The 18833-nt window shown below is 44.9% G+C and overlaps 1 protein-coding gene across 8 annotated transcripts in view; it reads left to right on the plus strand.

Moving 5' to 3' along the window:
• Nucleotides 1-18554, plus strand: part of SCUBE2 (signal peptide, CUB domain and EGF like domain containing 2) — a 68562-nt gene extending 50008 nt beyond the window's left edge. For 6 of the 8 annotated variants that reach the window (XM_074998918.1, XM_074998920.1, XM_074998919.1 and 3 more), the window contains 7 exons: nt 3724-3894; nt 6894-7061; nt 8680-8841; nt 11096-11293; nt 13659-13811; nt 16719-16798; nt 17726-18554. In XM_074998918.1, the coding sequence (XP_074855019.1) occupies nt 3724-3894; nt 6894-7061; nt 8680-8841; nt 11096-11293; nt 13659-13811; nt 16719-16798; nt 17726-17878 (1085 nt within the window). In that variant the 3' untranslated portion in view covers nt 17879-18554. The remainder of the gene's footprint in view (nt 1-3723; nt 3895-6893; nt 7062-8679; nt 8842-11095; nt 11294-13658; nt 13812-16718; nt 16799-17725) is intronic. The other 2 variants (XM_074998924.1, XM_074998925.1) reach the window with 1 other exon arrangement.
• Nucleotides 18555-18833: the final 279 nt, after the last annotated feature.

The following is an 18833-nucleotide window of genomic DNA, read 5'->3' on the forward strand; positions in this document are numbered from 1 at the left end:
GGAGGTTTGTGCACTTAGTTTAAAGAGTGAATCCAAAGCAATAAGAGGTCATCATTGAAAGCACGGAAGTTTCCAGTGGTTTGCTGGTTGTATGACACTGGGATTCTAAAAGAAAGTGGGGGAAAAATAGTCTATAGTTTCAGAAATAACAAGCAGTCCTGTAACATCTGAGAGACAAACTGGGTCTAGTCATGGCTATTTGTGAAAAAAGTGTAAAGACAAATACAAAGGCCTTCCTGCCTTTTTGTTTGTTGCAATTAGTAAATGTATTTTCACACAGCTAAAATCCTATACATTACAATTTTTTTCAGTTTTAGAGAGCTGTTAGGGAAGTAAATTCTTGAACCAGAAAGGAAAGTGCTGTTTGTACTGCTAATCTGCTTGCTTTCACAATAGTAGATATAAATCCTGAAGACAACCAGCCCTCCATGTGACTGATGTCTGTGAACCGTTAAAAACGGTCGCTTCAAAGATGCTGCTTCGGAATCAGTTTGCATCAGTTATTTGTGATTTTCTCTATAAAGTTAAGGCAAGAATCTTAGGGAAATGGTTAGCTGCTAGATCATGACCTCTTTTATGAAGCTCACTTCAGTCACTGAGATACCATAGTGTTTGTCAATAGGGTCAAATGCTCAAAGAGAAAAGTGTTGAAAAGAGGGTAAGTGTCTTTGTAATCCTGGCTCCCTGGAAGGCTTCCCCCTTTTTTCCATCAGAAAAGATTTCCCTCCTTTAAAAAAACAAAAAAACAAAAAACAGTTGCTTGAGGTTCAAGAATAGGATTTTAATGGGTGTTGAAGACAAAGACGGTGGCTACAAAAATGAAGTGCACTGGAGGCAATAGGTTCCTTTGTTCATCAGAAGAAAAAAACCAAGCAGTTGCTGGATGCAGTAAGGGAAGCAAAGAAGGTCAATGGAATTCCTGATTTTTGCCTTGCTTGCAAATCTTTAGACTTTGTTTCAAAGAGGGTGTTCCCCATGTGTCATGGGGCACATGGCATTTTGTGGTTTTAAACTTTTTTGCTTAGTGGCAAAATAGAATTTGGATTTAAATTTTTCCTTCGATTTCCTGCTTAGAGAGGATCAGCTGTGCCGTCCTTAGTGCTGCTGATTTCTCTGGGTATCTTTGTCGACCGGTAGTACTTGACATGAGAAAGGAAGGTATAATTGAGCCTAAAGAAAGAACTGTATCCTCTGGATAAAAAATCTTGTTTAGTTATGGTCTCAGTCTGCTAAGTAGCAGACAGTCCAAACGTGGGTCGCTTATCTGTAAACAGGAGAGGGGAATGAGTGTGAACTATGTTCTTTTAATGATTTCTAGTGAATATTTATGTGAAATTAAATAGTTTAATGCATTGCACCCTTCCTCTACACAGAGTTATCTGGAATAATTACCCTTTGTGTATGGGAGAGAGTTGGGAAACTCTTGCTTTTTAAGCAAGAAGCAAGCACAAATCTTTGGAACCAGATGGTGTTTCTATTATTCTGATATTTAGGTTTAATAATTAGCAGCTGTCAGAATAATGAGTAGCTCAAGAGGCATGGAAATGTAATTTTCAGATCATCACTATCATAGACAAAGCAGGCGCTGTTTCAGGTTTTAATATTGTATGACTTGTCCCAGAGGAAACAGGATCAAAATACAGAGAGAATGTGAAAAGGTTTTCTCCCAATCTCTGCTTTTGGTTACATCCTTTACCATTATTGAACCAATTCCAAGAGGTGCCGAGCTCTTCCATTTCCTCAAGAATAGTGGATCTTTGGCACCCGTCAGCTTCAAGCTCGTCTTTAGTGCAGTCTGTGCAAAGGGGTTGGTTTGACAGCCAGCTGCTACCAGCAACCTCAGATATGGATAATTTTGATGTCTCTTAAGTAAATACATTTTGCACGGGGCCCAGCATAGAAGTTCTGGGAGGAAATGATCCCTTCCCACATCAAGCTGGAATGCAGGATGGTGGGGGGCTTATTTGCTATGATGGTGGATGGCACCAATATAAGAACGTAACCAGTAGCAGTCACTACCATAGAGTACAGGCTGTAAGTCCCCCAAGAACAAGGGTAATAAGCAAATGGCACTCACAGGTGTGCCTACCACTCCTTCATGTGGCTGCTCACCTCTCTGGTGGGCAAGGATTATTGACTCCCTTCCTTAGTGCAGCTTCAATGCTTCCTGACCCTGTGTGTAGCAGATCCACAGCAACACTGCAGAGCTTAAGGCCTACTGTGGCCCCCTTGTGGCTAGAATATTCTCACCCATGTGCCATAGAACTGACAGGCAGACAATTCCTTGCCTAATGCAATTTTCTTCCGTCTTCCCCTGAAGCATCCGGTGGAGGGAACTGTCTCTTCCTTGTCATCTGCTCTGATTCCTGTTGGCCAGGAGTCTTGCACCAGCTGCACAGACTCATTAAACCTTATTGTTCTGTTGCATGAATTCATTTTCTGTGGCTCATTATTCACCAATTGTTCAATCGTCACTCTCTGACTTTCTGGTGGACCTGTGTATCATAAACCATCTGAAGTGCTGTTCTGAGCTATCTGTGACAGTGACAATGTCCTGAACAAATCCAGTCACTAAATTGAATTAGGGTGAAGACCTTTGGGGTACATTGCATGTGTTTTTTGTGGTGATACTGTATGTACTTTTTCCAGTAAGCAAGGGGATGCTAATATACTCTCTTTGTCACCAGCCTTTGGGGCTGCTCCCCTAGTTTTAAACTGGTTCACAACCTGCTTCCTGATGCAGCATCACTTCTGACACTGGTATCTTTGGGAGTTGTTTTGCCAGCTTTGTCAGAGGAGACCTAGTGCACTTTGAGGACCACACGCCCCCTTTCATTAATGGTTGTTGCACACAGCAGCCCTCAGTAGCTTTAGCCTGCCAGCTGAGGTAATGTCCCTGGATGTGTCAAACACTTGCCTGGTACCACCAGTGAGAGTTGTGGGAGTGTCAGGGTCAACTACATGCAAACCACCCCTATGGGCGCAGCTGTCGGATACGCAGTGCCGTGCTAGTTTTTTGGGGACTTGCTCTGTGCACCCCAGCAGGCAGTGTCAGATCCAGCATATTGGACTAGATGGACCATGAGTCTGACCAAATACGGTGAGTCCTATTTTCGTCTTCATAGGGAATATGAATTCTATGCAAAATTCACAGATGGAACATTCCCAGCCCTTGCATATTCAGGGTTCTGTAGTCTGGCACCACGCTTCTGGGCTGGAGAACTCATGGGGAACAGGTGGGCCACCCACTCAGCAACTCCTTATTAGCAGTGCTCAAGCTCAGGAAGGGAGGGTGCTGAGTGGGGACAATGGATTCTCCGAAGAAGAGGCAGGGTGGTTGCAGAGCCCCTTGGCTGGCAGTCAGGAGTGCAGCCTGGCAGCTGCGTGCCTTGAGCTCATGGGATTGTGCAGCCACCCTGCACCACCGCATCACTGCTTGGCTAATGCCAGCCCCTCTGCTGTGGCCAGAGTGGAGCCCTGCAGGTAGTAGCAGAGGGGTTGGTATTGACCTTCCCGGCTGCTCAGCAAATTCCCTGGTTCAGGACTGGCCAGATCCTGAGAGTGCTAGATCAGGGAGGTACACCCTGTAGTGGCTTTGCCTTAGAGATGCAAGACATCAATCTGCACGTCATTCAGCGAGCTGGTACTTGCCAGTTAAACTCGCTGGTTTTGAAGAATGTAAAGTGAATGCTGGTGACCCATATGTTTTTTTCCTGTCCTTAGTTAGCTGCAGTGTTGGAACATACTATGACGGGCAACAAGAACTCTGTGTTTTGTGCCCTAATGGAACATACCAAGATGGGGAAGGACAAATAACTTGTAAACTTTGCCCAAGTCCACAGAACCTGGGAAACCAAAAATTATCTGGAGCTCGTGATATATCCAAATGTGGAGGTAAGGCTGGTATACCCTACAGAGGTAGCAAAGGCACAGAAAAGCTGCTGCTGCTGCTCCCTGCTTCTGTCTCCTTAACAGTACCATGTGTGCTCTGTAAAATCAACAGCACTCAGAGACCCCTGCACTACCTGAGAACAATGAAGTAAGTCAAAAAAAGGAGTCGCAGCTAAGACTCAAAATTTCCATACTTTTCATATGTGATCTTGAAATGTTGACTTCGACTCAGTTTCCTTCACAGTGAGGTTTACAGCCTATAAATACAAACCAATTGATTTTTCTCAAGATAAGTAATATGCAGATGGCAGTTACTGAGAGAGAGCGATCCAGTAAAATAGATTTCATTCAGATATTCTGCGTGTTCACACATGTTGTGGGATCTCAGGGCCTAGCTTCTGCCCTAAGGATGTGTGCATAGGCTGTTACTGAGTTTCTCTGCATATCTAAAGATTGAGTTGGGGTGTTATGTGATCAAGGGGGCAGACAGAGTGAAGCCAGAGATCTAAGAAAAATCCGAAAATAGGCCATACCTGATTTTTTTTTTTAAAAACTAAACCACTAACATAATTTCAGCAGAAAACCTCTTAAAAGAGAGGCACTGAAGAGGAAAGATGTTCTCACAATTAGGCTAAGGAGCTGAAATACAGGAGATCCAGGTTCCGTCTCACATGTGTCTGCCACAGACTTCCTTAGTGATCTTGGCAACTGACTTAGCCTGACTTTCGAAAGTGGTCATCAAAACTGGGTGTTTAACTTTGCTAGCTGCTTTTCAAAATGAACCTTGCTACCATTACTACAGTAAACTCTTTCATATCTGGGACTCTCAAATAATCAGCATTTTAACAATAAGTAAATTTTAGTTACTTTTTCCACAAGTACAGTATAGTGAAAGTAAATACAAATAAATACAGCAAACACAGTATAAGTTTACAGTGTACAGTACTACAGTTGTTGTTGGTAAATAAAGTACTCTGCGTGCATTTTTGTTTTTTAATGTGTAATCTTGTTTTCCTTTAGTGTTATACATTACTAGGGGTATCTCTCTATTATCCAGAATATTTGAATATCCAGCAACCTCCCAGTCCCTGGGTTGCCAGATATGAAAAAATTTACTGTACTTCTGCATCTTATTTTTCTTGTCACTAAAATGTAAATAGTATTTTTTTTAACCTCTTAGGGAAGTTCCAAGGCTCAATTCATTGAGATTTGCGGGACTCTGACACTACAGAAATGAGAGCCACAGAAATAGCTGTAGAATAAAGAGGGACTTGAAAAGAACCAGGAGCAAATAAATATATAGCCATGCATAGAGTGAAGAATTAAGATGATATTTTTCTTCCTTCACTTTCAGTAATGAGCTGGATAGTACCACTGTACCTGCTGCTTATAATAAGATAAAGAGAAGCTCACTATTAAACCTGAATTTGTAGCTGTAAACAACATCCTTCATAATTGATCATGACCAGTAGTTATTGCCCTTTAAGTTGTTAGTCAAATATTTTGAGATGAAACAATGGCCAATTTCATTTCCTAACAAAAAAGATGCTCACTAAATGACTTAATGGAAGTATAAACTAAAGCTAACAACCGTTTATTATTGCAACAGCTCTTTAAATGGGCAGAATTTCTCAGTGTGACTGAACAACCACAGCAGTGTTCTGGGCCATCCAGAGCAGTGTCATTACTAACTACTGTTGTTAAAATTAATTGCTTACTACAGGTTTTGAAGATGGATTTTTTTTCAGAGGTTTCCATAAAGGATCCTCAGGGTCTGTAGAGAATCAGTTCCAAGAGTTAAATCCTACCTTCCTAGTGTAGCCGAGTAAAGCAATTCACAGTACAGATAATATCAAAGATCCAGAGTCTAAGGGTTTGTACGTGTTGGTATGCAGTGCAGCATAACCCCAGATCTGGACTGGGTTTTTAGGGTGATGCAGTAATAATTGTTGTCATTAATCATCTAACAGAATAAAAATAAATTCTGAATTCTACAAAATCTGGGTTTTTGCCACTTGTATTTTGAGTGCTAGATTAGCTCAGCCACACAGTTTATGTACTCTGAGTTCATTAACACAATTGCAGAAGAGCAGAGTTGACTTGTGGTAGCAGCTGGGAGATGCGCTGCCCCCTATGCCCCCACCAAAATTTTAATTGCTAAATAGGGTGCCCCCGCATGTCCCTTCCTGCCCCTCTAGGTGGCCATCCTGCACCTGCTCCTCCCACAGGCACCAGTCACCCCTACAGGAGGGTCTACATAATCGGCAGCTATAGAACTTAAAAATGCTGTTAATGGGAAATGACATTTGTAACTCTTCACAGCAGATTCACTGAAGAATTCATCAATGTTTATGAACTTGTCAGTGTCCATTTTGATACTACAGTAGGCAACTTTCCATGGCCAGATGCTGCCTCTTGCTTACACTGAAATGAAAAAAGCTACAGCAAGCAGGGGGACCAGCACTATGCTGGAATTGCAAGTGCTGGGCCCTAATTCCTGCTCCATAAAATCAGGGGGGTTCCAGCTCACCAGGCATCCCTGCTGTGAAATCATGTGGATCAGAAAGGAACTTTGTTTTGGAGTACTGCCATGAATCGTATCGTAGCTTCCCTTGCTTGATTGCTTGTGTCACAGGCCCAAAGAGAGATTTATGTGCAGTGCAGGCAATCAGGGCTGAAATTAAATGGGTGCAAAATAACAGGTCATTTTTCATGTCAATTTTCAGGACAAAGGGAAAAGGGCTATAGTGTTGTCTTACAAATTCGAGGCAATATGTAGCAAATATAGAACCATTTTTTCCAAACATCATCATATTAAAGCCTGTAAATTATTGAGATTTTTATTTCAAACTAGGCTTTGTACCATTAACTTTCAGACTTCTATATTTCATGGACAGATCTTCAGACAATTGGCCCCAAGCTGAGGAGTGGGTGCATAATATGTTTTCAGCCAAGATACAGCTTCCCTCAAATTCAGGTTTGTGTGTGTTTCCATCCTCTAGGTCAGTGCTCATTGGGTGAATATTCCTCTGATGGCTTCAAGCCCTGTCTGCCATGTCCCTCTGGAACGTTTCAACCTGAAGCTGGCCGGACATCCTGCTTTCCATGTGGAGGAGGCCTGGTGACAAAATACAGCCGTGCATCGGTGTTTCAGGACTGTGAGACAAAAGGTAAGATCAAGAAACAGGATGGTGGACTGCAGGGTTTTTTTGAGAGACAAAAACAGTCCCTGTTGCTACAAACCCTAAAGTTTAAAAGGGCAAAGTACATCCCCTCTTCATGCTATTGTCTGCCAACATTCTTACTGTTGAGTGCGGTGCCCCAGCTCAGGTTGTGTGATAACTCACATCTCAAGTTTATTGGCATTTTGGGACTATTGGATGGTCTGGCAGATATCTTGGACTTGGTCAATGATATCATCATGACCCTTAAAGACAGATAGAAAAGAACACAGGAAAACCCAGGTTTTCTTCTCAAAGGCAAAGGAGAGCTGACTGTCTCTGTGTGATGGCTGGTGGCAAGATGATCCCCTCAGTAGCAGAATGCAGGCATACAGAAATCACAATCTGAGCAGCACCGAATCACAGAGGCCACAGTACCCCAGAGTGGCTAGAACATTAATTATGTGCTGACTAGAAACCAGAGAAGTGGATTAAGGAACCCAGGGCCTGGCTATGGAGCAGTAGTTGTGAGAGACAGATCCACAACCATCAGAACCATTGTCCAGCTCCTGTGAGAAGGGAGTCCTTTATGACCAGACTAAAAATGGAATTGGCTGGGATTCTCTGGAGCCAGATTAATGGGCAGCACTTGGGTCAGAAGTGACCCCCTCTTCCCGGCCTCCAAAAAAACCCCTTGAATTAGGGGAGGTCCCACAAAGTTGGCACTTGAGCGCCAACATTTGTGACTTACAATGAAAATCCTGTGCTGATGGTATTTTAAAAGCACAATGCAATGTGCATTACAATCAAGTGTAATGTAAGCAGCATTTTTTTTTGCAAACAGTAATCAAAATTTATTTTGATGAGGATGTCTGGGATGTAGGTCCAATTCAGGATTTTGCCCCACCTTCCTACGGCAAGTTCAGGAGACAAATGTAATTGGGGGACGGATTATAATGAGTGATTCTGATATAGATCATTGTATCCCATAAAAGAGTTGATAAGAGAGTTGTAATGGGAGTATACATTAATATAGTCATTAGTTATTGCATAAGATTGCATAAGACCTGCAAATACAAATGTATAAACCAAGAAGGGCCAACTCCTGCTTCCCTTCATCCTAGTGAGTAGTGCCACACTAGACAATGACTTTTTGTATGACTATTCATGTAGTATGGTACTACACAGTATAAATAAGTGTCAGAGTTGTTCAGTTGATATATGTGTACACATTTGATTTGCCATGTGTAAAACATCAGGGCTAGGCCTTTCAGTGAAAAGTTTTTTCTCACTATCTTTCTCTCGCTCTCTTTCCTCTACCTTGCACTCCGTTGATAGACAGACATTCTTTTTGTTTGCTGTTTCTCACTTCTGGACAGGAAATTGTGTGTGGCACCATGAGCTATATTTGTAGTCTCACAAAAAGTGCTGTTTTATTGGAAATGCAGTAAGGAGCCTGTCATCCTAATATACCTTCATATCATTGCTGAAGCTCCATACAAGTGTAGCATTAGTTATTTACTTACATTCTAAAAAGCACTATAAAAACATGCACAAATCATACATATTTTCTAGTGTCAAAATGGCAATTTTTGTAACTGTGCTATATGTTTGTACACCCTTACAGTTCAATGTTCACCTGGCCATTTTTATAATACTACAACACACCGGTGTATTCGCTGCACAGTTGGGACCTACCAGCCTGAGTTTGGTCAAAATCATTGTATTTCATGTCCTGGAAACACCACTACTGATTTTGATGGATCAACAAACATAACACAGTGTAAAAGTAAGTATCACAAATGGATTTCTCAGTCCATTACAAGTGAAGGCGGCCAGGGAAATTGGCATCCAAAATCAGAGTTTTAGGGGATTGAATACTGCTTTGCTGCAAGTGGGCATAACCACAGGGAAGTCACTGGATTAATACCTGATTATACCGTAGGGAGTCACACCCCAGATGACACAATGAGGCGCCCAGCCCTATGAATGAGTCATGTAGTAGTGTTTCGCCAGTCAGCGCTTGAGAGAGATTAAACCCATGAGTGCTGGGACATGCTTGGATACTGCTGGCAGATCTCAGCTTTGCCATGTAATGCGAGCGATTTGGTTGGGTTCCTAGTCTCATTTTTTTTTTCTCCCTGGGCTAGCAGGATGGAGAAATGCCGCTCAGGCAATTTGCTCTGCCCTCTGGGCTTGTAACGACCTTGGCCCATGGCAGTTGCCTCTTCCAGGAGGCGCAGGTCGACACAGCTTGCCCCTCCGTGTCTGGCCAACCCTGGGGCCTTGCCCCCTTTAAGGGATGGCTGGAGGCAAGCCCGCAGGTAGAAAGCCCAGCCCTCAGTTCAGGGCAGGGCAGCAGGCAGATAGGCAGTTTAGAGCCCCAGCCCTTGGTTCAGGGCAGGGCCACAGGTGGGAATCCTGCCCTCAGTTCAGGGGCGGGGCAACAGGCAAACAAATCGCTGGGGAGCCCAGCCCTCAGTTCAGGTGGGGCATCAGGCAAATAACTAGCCACCAAGCAGAGTGGCTTAGGAGAGGCGAGGGGTTGCCCCTCCAGGGAGGTGGGGTAGGGGGACACAGGCCCTCCCACTCCACTGCTTCACGGCCCGGGGCCCTAATGATTGCTCTCACCCTGAGCTTGGTAGTGGGGATCCAGGCCGCAACACATCACCATGGTGTCAGGGGGAGCATTCCCCGGGCCACTTCCTACCTCCACCTCCTTCAGCGCTGGGTACCAGTCGGCTTGGTCCACCAGTCCAGGCTGGTGGGTCTCCTCCAGGTAGATAGCCCTTGGTAGATCCAGCCAGTCAGACATCTCCACGTAGTTCGGGTAGTCCACCAGTGGCAGGACCGGGGGGCTCCAGATGGTCAGAGGCCTCAGCGCTGCGGGTGTCAGGCAGGACTCCAGGACCGTGCTCCTCTGGAACCCCAGGGTAACTAGCCACAGGCTGTCTCTCTCGTCCTGGCAGAGCCTTGGGGGAGGGGCCCTCCACCAGCATGAGGGCCCTGGTAGATCCAGGAATTCGGGGTACAGGCCCAACAGCAGGCTTGGCTGTGGCTGCCCAGGTGATGCTGGGGGGCCAGCTCTCACTGACAGGCCAGTGATGGCGGCGGGTCCCCCCCAGGAGCCTGGTCAGAGCCCTCCGCCCTGCTTGGAGACCAGGCCTTTAATAAGCCTCGAGCCCTGCCCCGGCCCTTCTGGCTCCAGGCGCCACCTTCTGAGGGGTGGGGCACAGGTGTTCCGGCTCTGGGCCCTCCCATCAGGGTCTCTGAGTGGCCTCCTCCACTTCTGAGTCGGGAGAGGCCACATCACCTCGCTACAGGGCTCCTTAACAGTAACCTCTCTGGCGTATTACAGAGCAGGCCCTGGAGGGAGTCCCTGCTAGGTTCTGAATATTAGTGGCTGCATTGTGGGAAGGTGAGGTGGCGGGGGGATGGGGTGGGGCAAAAATTAAGATAGAGAAGAAGAGAGAATTCTCTGAAGAAACTTTGGCTATATAAATATCTGCTTCTGATAACTGCATCTACATATAGACAAAAGGTTGCAGCTGTAGAGAATGCAATAAACTTAACAGAGCTGGTCTGGTGTAGGTGGTATGCACACTGCACCCTCTGAATGGATAAGTCACTCTGTCATAAGCTGTTGCAGACACAGTGCCTGAGCTGGGGACTGTATATATGAATTCACTATACGTTACACCCTGTGTAGCTACTTACCCCAGTGTAAAGCTGAGCATAAAAACATTACCGCAATGTGTAGGGTCATGTTTTACATTTCCTTTGCAAGTGGCTAACGCTTCACAGCCACCTTCTTCCTCAGTAGTTAGTTCTGTTCCTAATTTAATTTTTCAGCCTTGATCATGCTGTTTAAAGAAACAAAGGCACAAATAGGGACCAGTTTGATGTGCCATGGACAGAGGGGTTTCATGCACAAACAGCAATGGGTTCAGATATCTGTTGCTCTTGCTAACAGTGACTCTAGAGAAGGCTACAGATATCCCTTTACTTCTACTCCAGCCCTGGGTGACATGTGCCTTTTTCAGACAGACGCTGCGGAGGTGAACTTGGAGATTTCACTGGATATGTAGAATCCCCAAACTACCCTGGGAATTATCCTGCAAATGTTGAATGTACATGGAATATAAATCCACCTCCTAAGCGCCGCATTTTGATTGTGGTTCCAGAAATATATTTGCCAATAGAAGATGAATGTGGAGACTACCTGGTGATGCGAAAAAGTTGTAAGTCTGAAATATCTACCAAACCATAGTGTCTTCCTTTCCAATGGACCTCAGTGTCAGTACTGAAGTGTGCTTATTCCACTTCGTGTGCATAAGCTAAAACCCAGTCATCTGAAACTTAGCTCTGAAGAGTAGAGCAATAGGTTTCATTTGAAACTGAATTTGGAATCTTTTCTAACAGCATCATTGTGTGGAATTCGGTCCAAATGAATTGAAGGCCTAAATTTGAAACATGCCATTGACCTTTTGGAAAAATCTTCTTATAGTCTTTGCAGGGGTTAATGAGTGGTGGAGAGTTCTGGATGCTTTTACCTCTAGGTGGTGAGCTCTGACCAGGTTGGACCGGACTGAATACTAATGCCATCTAGACTGGGGGCCCTTGTCACTTGTGCCAGGCTACAAGATGGAAAACAGGAAGTACAAAGTACAAAACTGAAGGCCCAACTACAAAACAGGGAGTAAGTGGCTAGGTGGTAGTACTGCTGAAAAGGACCTGGAAGTTATAGTTGATCAGAAATGGACTGAAAGTTAATAGTGTGATGCAGCTGTGGAAAAGTCTGGGTGTATTTATAGAAGTATTGCATTTAAGTCATGGGAGATAATTGTCTCACTCAGCTCTGCACTCTTCAACTGGAGTGCTGTCCAACTCTGGTGCCACCCTCTCAGAAAGATGTGAATAAACAGGAAAGGGTCCAGAGGAGAGCAACAACAATGATTAAAGGTTTAGAAAAATCTGACCTGTGAGGCAAGGTTAAAAAAAATCTGGGCTTGTGTAGTCTTGAGTTAAAGATCACCTGATAATCGTTTTCAAATATGTTAAAGGCTGTTACAAAGAGCATGGTGATCAGTTGTTCTCCATGTCCCACTGAAGGTGGGATGGACAGGAATATGCTTTATCAGTAGAGATTTAAATGAGATATTTAGGAAAAGCTTTTTCAATATAGAGGTAGTTAAGCTGTGGAATAAGCTTCCAAGGGAGATTGTGAAATTCCTGTCACTGAAAGTTTCTGAGAATGGGTCGAACAAATATCTGTCAGGGATGGTGTAGGCTTACTTGGTTCTGCCTCTGGGCATGATTGGCTGGACATAATGACCTCAACGGTCCCCTTTCACCCCTTCATTTCTGAGTCTATGATGTTCATGTTCTATGGGGACAACATTTCAGTTTATGGTGATGGCATGTTTCACAAGCAATTTTAAAAATCTAGAAGAAAATAAGACAAGTTTTATGACAATAACTATGGGGCCAAGTTCTATGGTAAGGGTAGGACAAACTTCCCATTTGCTTCACAGGGTTTAAGGTGGCAGATTCCCTCTTACCGACTGCTTGTCACCCAGAAAAGAGAAGAAACAGAGCCTGCACTGACCAGTCACTCCCTGGATGTCACCCCACACAAGCCATTCGTAGGACTACTGTAGGGCTGCAGTAACACCTCTCAGATGGATAAAAAGTTTGAACTGGGCATTGATGTAGTTCTGTTAAAGGATTATGGAGATAGGACATGAGCATGCTGCCAACAAACTCCACAAATCCTGCAGCTTTGATTTCTCTGTGCCTACACTTAGGGTATGTCTGTGCAGTAGAAGCTGACCTATCCACGGTCTAGTGAATCCACCTAGAGCAGGTAACAATAAGAGTGAACGCAGCACAGTGCAGGCTTCTGATAGAGCAAGCAACTATGACACCTGTTCAGGGTCTATGCTGAGCTTCTATTACCTATGCTACACTGTCTCCATTGCTTGTTACCTGGTCTATCTGGCTTCAGACTAGCTCAGGTAGACTTGAAGATGCACATTGAATAGTAACAGAGAGGTAGCTGTGTTAGTCAGTATTCTAACAAAACAAACAAGCAGTCCTGTAGCACTTTAAAAACCTAATAAATTACTTTGTTAGTCTTTAAAGTGCTACAGGACTGCTTGTTTGGTTTGTTGAAAATGCACAGCTTTTTGCTATGGAGACATACTGCTAGATGTTGGGCTGTCTCCTGATTAGGTCAGCCTGCCTCACTGCCAGATGACACATTGTTTGGGAGATGGCACCTCCAGAAGCCAGATGAATTTTCTGTATAAAGAGCCCTAAAATACTACAACTAATAACTGCAGTCGTCCTTTCAAATAGACTCTCTCAGGATGGAAGTTGGCCTCCAGTAGCTCAGAGGAGGATTTAGCTTTTTCTATTGCCCAAAACAAGCAGCACACAAATGCTTGCAGATGAGGAGAAACTGCACTTATGTAACTTGTTTTATTCTGGTTATCCTCCTACTTTAAAATAATTTTTTTCCATGGTAAGTTCAACATGTTTTTTAGTCACTAAGTAATGTGTAGAGTTGTCTGACAGCTGACTGTTGTACGTTTTCTTTGGAAGCTTCTTCCAATTCTGTGACCACATATGAAACGTGCCAAACCTATGAACGCCCTGTAGCTTTCACGTCTAGGTCTAAAAAACTGTGGATCCAATTCAAGTCGAATGAAGGGAATAGTGCCAAAGGATTCCAGGTGCCTTATGTAACGTATGATGGTAAGTGGCTGTTAAGAGATGATAAGTAATGTAGAATATTTCAGTGGGATCCTCAAGATTTCAATCTCTGCAGTGTAAGTGGAGCACATTATAAAACTGCACAGCAGGGCCAACATGGCAGTGTCCAAGGTAACATGGAAGGGGAACCTGGCTCTGTGCCCCTAGAAGGGGGTGTGGCCTAGGGCAGAAGGGGTGTGGCCTAGGGCAGTCAGCCTTCAGTGCTGCCCGGACTTCCCCCCAGCCGCACAGACTGGCGCTGGTGTGGCAGTTCAAATGGGACTGGAGCTCCAACCGCTGCTCTTGTTGAAATAGCAGCCGTGGAGGCCAGAGCTCCAGGTCCCTTTGAAAATCTGGGTCTCTGTGTTACTATCCCCTTTGCACCCCTCTCATTGGCAGGCCTGCTGATGGACCTGTTAACAGCTCTTCCAGTCTGGGGTACTGATACTACTGGCTGAACGTGAGGGCCATGTGAATGTTAGCATTGAGTGGCCATTGGCATTTTTATCGCTGTGTTGTCAAACTCAGCTCAGACACCAGATGGCTCAAAAACTTCAGGCTGCTGCTTCCATTAATGCTACGCAAGCACTGCTGAAGTGGCACAAATACCAGAGCATACAAAGCCCTGGGCTTGCTGACGCACTGTTGTTTGAACATTTTAGGAGGTGTTATAGAGCCTGAGGGGCGGGGGTGGGCTAATTTCATAACAAAGTAAAAGACAAACCTGCAAAGAAAAGAGGCTCTTTTGCAATAGATTATTACAATAGTAACAGTAAATAATCTTCTGTATTAAATTGGCATCCAAATACTGATCTCTGGATAAGCAAACAGAGTTGGATGTGATTTGTTCCCTGAATACTCCGCTCTTTGACTTAGAATGCAATAAGTCTGTAGAAACTTGGAGCATTGCAGAAAAAGCAATGCCCTGTCTGCTATAGCGTTGCTATTCCCAGGGCTCCTGCCTGCACAATTTTAGGAGTATTTCCTAAAGTGAGACAATCAAAGCATTGAGTTTGACTGATTTTACTTCTATTAGAATCCGTTTTGTCTTTCTTTTTAGTACACTTTACACCTGAGCCGACAAAGCTTTTGCATGCTTATACATTGTAAAATCAGTATATCAGTGACAAAAAAATCTGTTGCTGTGCTTATCTGACTGGCCAGGGAGCTAAGCTGGTGTTAAGACCCCTTTATACCTCTCGACATCTGGGGTTGCTCTGAGGACTGCAGTGGCCCCCAGAATAAATTATTTGAGCGGCATCTAAGAGCTACTATAATTCTGTGGCTGCTCCACAGCATGCACCAGCTGATGACACTTGCAGGTGACCTAGACTATGGGGACTCTCCTCCTAGCTCTGGCGCTAATATGCCTATACACCAGGGCTTGTAGTGGGTCAGTCCTTGGAATCCTCTCCTGCTGATCTGGTGCTTTCAGAGCCTCTTGATGCCAGTCCAGGCCCCTTTACCCAGCCCACTGGAGCTGCTGCAGGGGTGAGACCTTATCCAGCATGTGATCTTTGGGGTCTGATTACATTTTCTCCAAAGGAAAGAGAACAGAGGCTTTATTGCCTGCTGTGTAAGCTCCTCAACAACTGCCTGCTCTGACATGGTCTGTTTGGACTCTCTTCTTCATTTGGAGCCCTTTTGTGAATACGCTTTTTGACCCTATGCCTTCAAATTGTGCTGTACGTCCATGTCAGTGCCCCATTAATGTCAAAGAGAACTGCACTGATTGGTAACTGAGAACCAGCAGCTGATGGGAACCCGCTCCAGCTGCTGTGGTTTAAAAAGGCCGTGTATGGTGAGTGACGCACAGAACGTGCCATGAGCCACCCTGCCTGTGAAACTGCCAGGGAGAGGAGAGGAAGGAGGGAGGGGTACCAGAGGGCAGCACAGGAGCAGAGCTAAGAGATCCCTGGGGGCGGAGTGTCTCCAGGGCCGGGATGGGCAACTGCGAAGGGCGAGTGAGCCACAGCAGCCTGTGGTTCCCGCCTGCCCCACGCGCATCTCACACACTGGGGCACCTGATCCCTGCACCTTTCTCCCTCTCTTCCACCACTTCCAGAGCACATGAATTGCCTGATTCATGCTCTGTCCCCTCTCTCCCAGGGCTGGAAGGTGACAAATGAGCTATTTGTCATATTCCAGCTCTGAGAGGGCAAGGGTGGGGCTCAAGGTGACCTCATGCGCTAGAGACATGTGGAGGAGGGGGGCAACCTGGGGGTCCGCGGGCCACAGGTGGAACCCCAGTGGGACGCAGGTTGCCACTACTGCCCAAAAACTCACAGGCTTTGATAGAGGCTGATGTTCGGGGGCAGTGGAGCGCCTCCACACATCAGCCTCTATCAAAGCCTGCGAGGTTCTGGAGCAGTGCTGGGCAACCACTAGGAGAAGTCTGCTCTCTGGTGTGGGCTGCAGCGTCTTCTCAACCATGCGTAATCTGTTGGTTGGGCCGACCTTGCCAGTAGCTTGGAGTTTCCTCCTTTTATTGCTTTTATTTATTTATTTTATCTTGCTTGGATCAACTGTAGGTTCTGTTTAAGAAAGTTTTTGATTATTATATAAAGAAGGCAGAAGAAGATACAGATGGCTTTTGTGTAGATTTCTGTAGCAACAAAATGAGTTTGAAGCTTGTCACTTGGTTACAGTACATAGGGCTGTCCTAGGCTTTCTCTTGCCTTTGCCAGATTAATGATGAGCAGCTCAGCTTGGGTTCTTGTAATACATAGTACAGTGTAGTTAGAGAAGGTCATCTGCAATGCCAAAGATGGCTAATTTGAACCTACGCACGCACCACTTCTCTCATTGCCATCCTGTGGGCAGTGGCTCGCTTGTGTTAAGGGAAGAATGTAATTCTTATTGATTATGCAACTGAATCTGACAAATGATTTTATCATGTGTCCCCAAAAGAGGATTACCAGGAGCTAATAGAGGACATAGTTCGGGATGGTAGACTGTATGCATCTGAAAATCATCAAGAGATACTCAAGGTAAACTTCCTCTTTCAAATCTTTGGTCTGAGAATTAATGGAGAAATTAATCCAGAATTGTAAATTTTACTTTCCTGTGCTAGTGAAGCTACTTCCCCATACAGAGTTCACCCCACTGAGGCCTTCTCTTGTGCCGTCTCTGTCCGCATCTTCAATGCCTCCCAAGTCCTCTATGCTAGTTAATAAATGCAGACCTCTGCAGGGAAGTGCTAAATCAATGCATGCTCTGGCTTCCCAGGCCTCAGCATCAGAGAAGCACGTGCCCAGGGTAACTGTGGGTAGAGCTGCTGCACAAGAGGCCCTGTGCATCTCTTTTTAAGCTCCAGGAAAAGATGCTCCTGGCTGACATCACATAGGCAGCCTTGGAAGGCTGCAGTGGGAGCAAACTAGGAGAGGCAGCATAAGTTCCCATCTGCTTGAATCCAATGCCCTGCACAGCTGGGGTGGAGGGACAATGGCTGCTATTTCAGCTCACAGGGTAGCAGCCCTGAAGGTGGGAGCGAGGGCCTTGCAGTTGTCAGTCCTGTACTGGAGAGGCCAATTTCATTTCTCTGACACAAATCATGCTCCACCTTGTACAGAGCCCAGATGCTCAGGCAAGTGGAGTGGATTTCACCCCAAAAGCACATTCCACCTGTCAGAACTCAACTCTATCCTCTGCTTTCTGTACTTGCTTGGATCTGCGAGTATTGAAATAAAGACCTGGGGTAAAAGCCTGGCTCTGTTGAAGTCAGTGGCAAGATTACACCAGGATTTCACTCCAGCTGTGCAGATCTAAGAGCCTATGTTACTGGCTGGAAAGTAATATATGCCAGCTACTGTATCCATTCAAACTGTCTTATAGCATCATCGATGCTTAAGTGTCAGTGACTCTTACTGTAACTAGTCTGTGCTTTGGCAGTAAAAACTCTGCTTTACCCTTTTTAGGATAAGAAGCTGATAAAGGCATTGTTTGATGTCCTGGCACATCCACAGAACTACTTCAAGTACACAGCACAGGAGTCCAGAGAGATGTTCCCTCGATCCTTTATTCGACTGCTGCGCTCTAAAGTTTCCAGATTTTTGAGGCCTTACAAATAACTGGTCCTGCATTTTGAACACTAAACAGTCTGTAATGATGCAGCAGAGCATTGTGATGGATGATGCTGTGTCTGAGCGTTTTGCACACTGGCAGAGAGACTGTTGGGGAGCTCTCCAATTAGCTCTTTTGAAGACTTTGGCTTTCACAGCTAATATAAATATTTTTGGCAAATAGAATTTTGATTGCTTTTCAGATTAAGCCTTTTGGTTACCAGATTCTCTATTGGTTAAGTGTGTGTTGGATTAGAGACTGGCAAAGTTTTCTCTAATCAAATGATACCAGGTGCGATACCTTCAGAGCTCTGCCCTATTGCTGTCTCAGTAACACAGCTAATAAATGTGGACAGGCTGAGCATTGCCATGTGGCTCTGAGCTATAATAAAGGCTTGTCACCTTCAGAAAGCTGGACCTGGATTCAGTCTGGCTGAAAGCTGAAACAAGCTGCATGTCCCTCTTAAACCTTCACTCGGAAAGTCAGAGTAGAGGTTGAAATGGTCTTAACCCAAACCAGTGAATCCAAGTTACGCACAAAGTGTGATTTTTCTCTCTGTTATATTAGGTGCAACACCTCTGCATGACAAAATAAACTAAGGATGGCACCAGATTTACCACTGCATTGCTCTAGTTTCTGCTTATGTGTCTCTTTTGATTTCAATGGTGTTGTAGGATAGTAAAAACTGAGTTACTGTACCAGCCAATTTCCTTGTGTGTATGAGTGCAACAGCTTCTGGAGCCCTGAGTTTGCAGAAGTGGCAGAGTGGCCCTATAACCTCTCTTCTCAATCCCAGTGTAGTTCCCCTTCCACACAGCCCCTGTCCTTAGGTTATGTCCAGGCAAAAGGCTTTGGCCCTTTTAAAATGGAGTGTTGTGAATCTTCTTAGAGAGCTAACTGCAGATTAACTCCTAAATTCCATTTTAAAAAATCACTGAACCACTCAGACATCACTGTTCACAG

The sequence above is a fragment of the Carettochelys insculpta genome, chromosome 6 (assembly GCF_033958435.1).
Source record: "Carettochelys insculpta isolate YL-2023 chromosome 6, ASM3395843v1, whole genome shotgun sequence".
Classification (NCBI taxonomy): Eukaryota; Metazoa; Chordata; order Testudines; family Carettochelyidae; genus Carettochelys; species Carettochelys insculpta.